We start from the raw sequence: 6,250 nt of genomic DNA, 5'->3' as shown, positions 1-6,250 counted from the left end.
CTTGACCAAGCCCGTCTGAATTTACGAATAGTGAACGAGAACGCTGACCAAAGAAGGAGCTGATCTAAAGGGCTTCTTGTCTGCCAACATTGTAAAATTTTACGTCTACTTTTATGTTGTAGGACAGTCTTGGGAAAAAATGTTCATAGTGCATAGTCCTGTTAAGAAAGCTTTTGATAACCATAGTTTGACATAGCTAAACTTACCATCAGTATTATGACAAATAGAGTTAAATTTTCTTAATTCAGCGAGTTGAGTGTGCGTTGGAGGTTTTGTCTTAGTAAATTCTAGACGATTGCTAAAAAAATATTTCACTAAAACAGAGTGAGATGTAATAAAGCCTGCTTAATCTTTAAGAAGTTCAAACTTTCAGGCTGCAAATTCTTGAAAGTCCATTTCAACAAAAAACGAGGATAGTATTGAGGTGGTGTGGATCGATCGAATGAGTTCAGTTTTGTTAACACGAAAAATATGAAGCTGCTAAAGGTCGCCATCTTGCGAACAAAAATTACAGTTGCACGTCAACCTTGTTACATTTCATGACAAAATAAACTTAATAAGCTATGGTGACTGAGTTTCGTTAGGGCAAAATATACAAGAAACCATCATTAGAAAGCAGATGAGAGAGCAATCTGAAACAAGCGGAAAAATGGTGATTTGAAGCGAAGCCGGGACCTAAAGTTGTGTCTTGGGTAAGCACGTGCCACATGCAGAGAGAAAGAGAACAGCATGCCCGAGACGAGATCTGAACCTAGGAGAGCGAATCATCATCGCCTTATCGGCAGAAGGATGCAGAAGTTTCAGCAGGGTCTCTGCTGCGTGACGCAACGACTAGAACCTGCGGGAAGAAAAGTAACATTATTTTAGGCCAGAATCGACGATTCCACAATGCGCATACACTATAGAGAGTGCAACGCATTAGGCATGTGTTCAGATCGCGCCTTTGTCGTGCATGAAAAGGAAAGGAAACGCGCTTCTCATACAGAGTGCAGTACAGTGCAGGTCAGGACGCCTGGCAGTGAGTTCTTTAACAGGCATAAACCTGTGCTGCCCGATGAAGGTGAGGCAGGGGTCAGTGTTGAACCCAAGTGCCAGGGAGGGAGATAGTGGGGTGGGGAGGAGAAAAAAACATCGCGTGAGCACGACCATTCTGGCAGTTAGCAACGCATTCTTTTTTCAACCATGCGGGTAGGGGAGGGGAAAATCTGCACTGAGAGTATGTCACCTATTGCTTTTCCAATGTCTGTCTTGACCTCTGCCTTGACCCCATTTCTTCTTGTCGGACTGCACAGTTTTCGTTTCTCCCTTTCCGGCTGTGGGTCAGCGTCTTAACTAGGGTCGGGCCAAGATGGAGCGGCGTTCGTGTCCGTGCGGACCGTGAACGTAGAGGGTTATGGCTGCTGCTCAGCTGCTGCTATGGTTACAAATATCTCGCATCTCGTTATGAACGGTTCCAGAAGGCTGCGTGGCTACGTGTCCCGATGGAGACGGGAGGCGAGGCATACCGCTGTCCTCTAGCCGTCCCAAGACTCAAGACCTTCGATTTCTGTTTAAGGCTGCGTCTCCAAAATTGTTTCGGACGACACCACCGAGTCCGATGTCTGTGCATGTGTGTGTGAGAGAGAATAAACGCGCAGCTAAATAAAGCCTATATCTGCTCATTTTATGTACTACTGCACCAGCTGTTTGATATCCTGCATCGCTACATCGGCTGTTTGGCGTCCACTACACTGCTTTTACGCCAAGATTGAATTACTAAATTAATTTTATATTATTATTTTATTTTCATGGTAAAACAATGCTAGTACTTGAGATGTAATAAACTTATTTAAAATATGACAAAAAGTGCTTTATGAGAATATCTTCAAAATTTTAGAAGCATTGTACAGTAGGTGCTTAGTCAGTGAATAAGGTTTTAGATGCCGTTGAACTCAAGTGCACAGCTGAAGACACTGAGACCTCGCTTGAGTGCCTATAAGGAATAAGTGGAAATACAATTTGAGACATCGATCAGTTAATAGTGTAAGCTTGCAAACTCTTGAAATATTTAAGAACAGAATAACAGATCATGAGTACATGTACATGTTTTTTACGTTCTTTCCCACTTTCGGGTCAGTTAAATATAGTGATAGTCATGAATTATTGATTGCATCAAGGAACCAATAATTGGAAGAAATATGAAGTTTATGACTGGACAAGAGATAAAAAAATTCTTAAATGAAATGTTGTATTTGGTTGACTTTTTGAAAAGCATCATTATAACAATGATAGACAATTCTCCACAAAACAAATGAAAGGTAAAGCAGGGTACCTAAATCTTCTCCACTTATTTTGAATTTTGTGTGTACAAAACTCTCTCTGTGATAAGTCTGTAACTTATATACTAGTTTTGATTGCATTTCCAATGCTGCTGTCAGTTAACATGTATAAGGTGTGTGTTTTCCATTAAAAGTTCTTAACATTCATCTAATATGGTCATTTATCTAGTGACGCTTCTGTTTCATAGTGTTAATTAATAATCAGAGCTTACATGTCCTGACAGCCGCGTTGGTTCGTTGTTCCAATCGTTCAAGCTCAACTTTTCCATCTTGCTCTGATCACAAGACTTTGCGGCTAAACTTTCGATGAGCTGTCTCTATGGCAATTTGCACGAGTCTTGAATAGTGTATTACGTCATGTGAGCTCTCCTTTGTTGTGGGTAATTTTTGTCTACTTTTCGAGTAGCAGACGAGAACAACGATGTATGCAGGATTGTATCCCACATGCATTCTTTGTACATTTTGAGCTTATTTACTAAAAATAAACTAAATCCTATTATTAAGAACAAAAATGCACTAGGGTTAACCTGTAAAACAGAGCGGTCTTTTGATTCTCGTTGTTGTAAGAATGCTGACACTCTCCATTGAGTAAAACCTTGATCAGTCACGCCTTGTAGAGGAAAGAGCGAGAGAATTACCTTTCCCTGACCGGCCCCCTTATCATGGTGTGGTTGCTGGCGTCGCGTAGAGCGTGGAGATGCAATGAGTCGGCCTCGTGTGTGCGTGCGTGTGTGTGTGTAGCCTCGCGGAGAGTGGGCAGGTGAAGTGACGATCGACAGCAGCCAGTAGTGCTATGCGCCGCGTCTCCTGCCCGTAGCACACAGGCGAGCGATAGGGGAAGAGAGAAGAGCGAGGCAAACTGTTGGCAGTTGAACATGTGAAGCGATTTCAAACGGGAGGCGCGCGCGCAGCCCCTTGTCCTCGCGTTCGTTAACAAAAGCCAGAGTTTTTGGGCGCGATGTCGCTGCGTCAAAACAAAGAAGACAGACGGCCAACGGCTCGAAATCTTGCTGTGACGTCCAAGTGCTTAGCCATCGTGCTGCTGCCGCAGAAGAAGCAGGCGGCAAAGTTTGACTGTGGTGCTGCGGTTGTGACTAGCGGTGTGAGTAATGATCATAGTGGTGGTGGTGGTGGATTTGCCAGCGGATCAGGGAGTACTTTACCAAAACAAGCCTCGGTGGTGGTGACCACAGCGCAGTCCAGCACCACTGCCCAGTGTAATGGGAAGGAAATATTGGAAGATTTCAAACAACAAAACAAGACGTGCTACTGGAACCCTGCCTTGATCGAAAGTATCAAGCAATTGGAGTACCTAGGGTTTGTGGAGCCGTGCACTGTGCTTGTTGGAGGCGACGATATTCACTTAGAAAATCTACGGTCGGCCTGGGGGAGAAGGGTGTTGAAACCACCCAGCAACTATACAATTGATCGGATAGGTAAGTGATGAACTTTTGGTCGCAATAGACTGAATAGAGCATAGAGGCGTGTGTGTGTGTGGAATTAGCACAAAATTGTGTCATTGAGGCTGCATTAAAGTCAACGTTCAAATTGTAACAATTAACATATTAAGGTTAATTATTTATGTACTTATTTTGACTGTATTGTAAGGTGGAGACTTAATCTGCTTTTGAGAGTGTTAAGTAATCCCCTAGAACACAAAGGAAAATCCAATTTTCTCAAATAGTGGTTTCAGCTGAACCACTGTTAATTAATTACACTCATGATTTATCAAGCACCCAGTTCGATGCAAGCATTTAACTGTTACGACGTGTTGACAGAAATGCATAGTTGCAGAATGAATAGGGGAAACACGTTTGATGGGAAGAAGGCTGTTAGATGTGGTAAGATACACCATTCGATAATAAAAAAATATTTATACTCTATGCATATTCCTTTGTTACCCGAGTTTTCATTTACCGATTGTATTTTATGGCAGTTTTCTGCGACGATTTTTGGGGTTGGAGAGGGGTTTCTGTAAGTCCAGAAGCTGTCATATCCTAGGACGAAGACGAATCGTATAACGCAGTTAATCTGGCGCATGTATTCTTTTTGAAGGCTTTTTTAGCGGTTGCTAAGGTTACCTCGTTTGATGGGAAGTAGCACGATCTCCGGCTTTCTCGAGCGAACGAGTTTTGCACGCGACTTGTGGAACTTGAGAGCAGAATGAATGTAGCGCCGCCTGCTTGTTGTCAGCGGAACCCTCGGCGAGCAGTGATGCCCACCGACAGATGAGCGATATCTGTGCAATGATAATCTCGAGACTTCGAAAGGGCAGGTTGGAAACCATGCTTCACCTTTCCGCACCAGACGGAGATAAATAACCTGAGAAATCGTCAGAAATGTTTCTTTGCGATTTATCAATGCTTGATTTTAAAGGTGGAAATCCTGGAAAATTTCTACTGTTAACATTTGTGAGAAACTGATAGAAGTTTTTTGATAGACTTTCAAATGAGAGCACTTTCGCCCAGGAGAGAGAGTTTTCATGTTAAAAATGTCATATTCTGTAGCACTTTTTAAAGACTAAAGATGCATGTTATTTTGTCAGTCTGTTATTAAGAACTTATCAAGTCAGTTACATACACAGATGCATTCCTGCATTGAGCCTCTTACCTTTTGGACTCAAAAGGACATTTTTTGTCTACTATATAATTTATCAATTTTCAAAAATATTGCAGAAATATTATGTTTTGATAGAAGTTTAAAATCAACATTTGTTCTTTTTAATTTTAGTCTCTTGGTTTGCTGTCTTAATTACAGAGTGTATTGCAGAAGTATTAATAATATTTATCACATTGCTGTCATTTTGCAAAACTGTCTTAAACCAAAGTGCTCTTAAAATGCTTGTTCATGCAGTCAAAATAATACTGAACCATTCATTTCTCAATTTCCTCTTTACTCTTAGTTTGCATTTAATTCAACAGTTTACATTGCATACTTAATGGATTGGGGAAAATAGTTTGTGTGCTTTAGACTGCTTTTGAAGAGCTGTCTGGGTGGTTTCCTCCTCTCAGGCAGGATGGAAGGATTATTCGTGTTTGAATGCTCTTGCTGGGTGGATTTTACTCCCTAAGTGATCTCAGGTGCGTTGATGCCTTGGCACACACATTGCAGTTTCTGGTGTAAGCTAGTTGTACAAGCTTGACCTACAATTAAGGGGCCTCTGTCAACTAAGCTGGATGACACAGAGATACATTGCAGCCTAGATGGGTGTTTGATGTTAAATTAGAAGAGCTCTGTTCATGGGAGTAGGAAGATGCTCGACTTTGGGGGGGCAAACTTTATGCTGACTGTGAATGACCGCATTCTTGCCCCCCTGGTTCCTATGTCACTGCTGTTCTTTTAGCAGGTACCTGGTATTATACTGGACTAATTAATGATGTACACTTTATTTATTTATTTTGGTCCACATTTTTTATACCTTGTCAAAATTACAGCATTGAGACTGGAAAAAAATGAACAGGTTACTTTTATTATCATCAAATTCCTTTCCCGTAGAATACAAACATCAAAGGTCAGCTGCATTGCTTTGCATTGATATTGTTAACTCTTCATTTGTTCTTTTTCTTAAATAACTAACAATTTTGTGTTTATTAAGTAGTGGGACAACACAATTTTTAGTACAAAAATCACCAAAAATAATGTTGGGAGTGAACAAAAAACTTTACATTTTGAGCGTCATCTTTGATTCAGGTTTAAGAGTCATGATAAAGTTACTGGTTGATAAAGTAATGGCAGTGGAAAAAAAAAATTGTTCAACTCGGGCGTGTCAAACCGAGGGTCCCCGAGGGCCGCATTTGTGTTGTCATGAGGGCCGCACGCGAGTACAGTGTCCTTTTGTGCTTGGCTGCAGGTGTGCTTGAAAAGGTCCTGGTTTAAATTATTAAAGTGGGTTGAATGCTACTGAGATTAAATTTGTCTAAATTTTACATATG

At 41.3% G+C, this 6,250-nt stretch overlaps 1 protein-coding gene across 1 annotated transcript in view; it reads left to right on the top strand.

Moving 5' to 3' along the window:
- Positions 1-2,985: 2,985 nt before the first annotated feature.
- Positions 2,986-6,250, top strand: part of LOC112565972 — a 53,934-nt gene continuing 50,669 nt past the window's right edge. The window contains exon 1 of the mRNA XM_025241878.1: positions 2,986-3,754. Coding sequence (XP_025097663.1) covers positions 3,277-3,754 — 478 coding nt within the window. The 5' untranslated portion in view covers positions 2,986-3,276. The remainder of the gene's footprint in view (positions 3,755-6,250) is intronic.

This window comes from Pomacea canaliculata, linkage group LG1 (assembly GCF_003073045.1).
Source record: "Pomacea canaliculata isolate SZHN2017 linkage group LG1, ASM307304v1, whole genome shotgun sequence".
NCBI classification, from domain to species: domain Eukaryota; kingdom Metazoa; phylum Mollusca; class Gastropoda; order Architaenioglossa; family Ampullariidae; genus Pomacea; species Pomacea canaliculata.
This window is presented reverse-complemented; position numbering and strand designations above follow the sequence as displayed.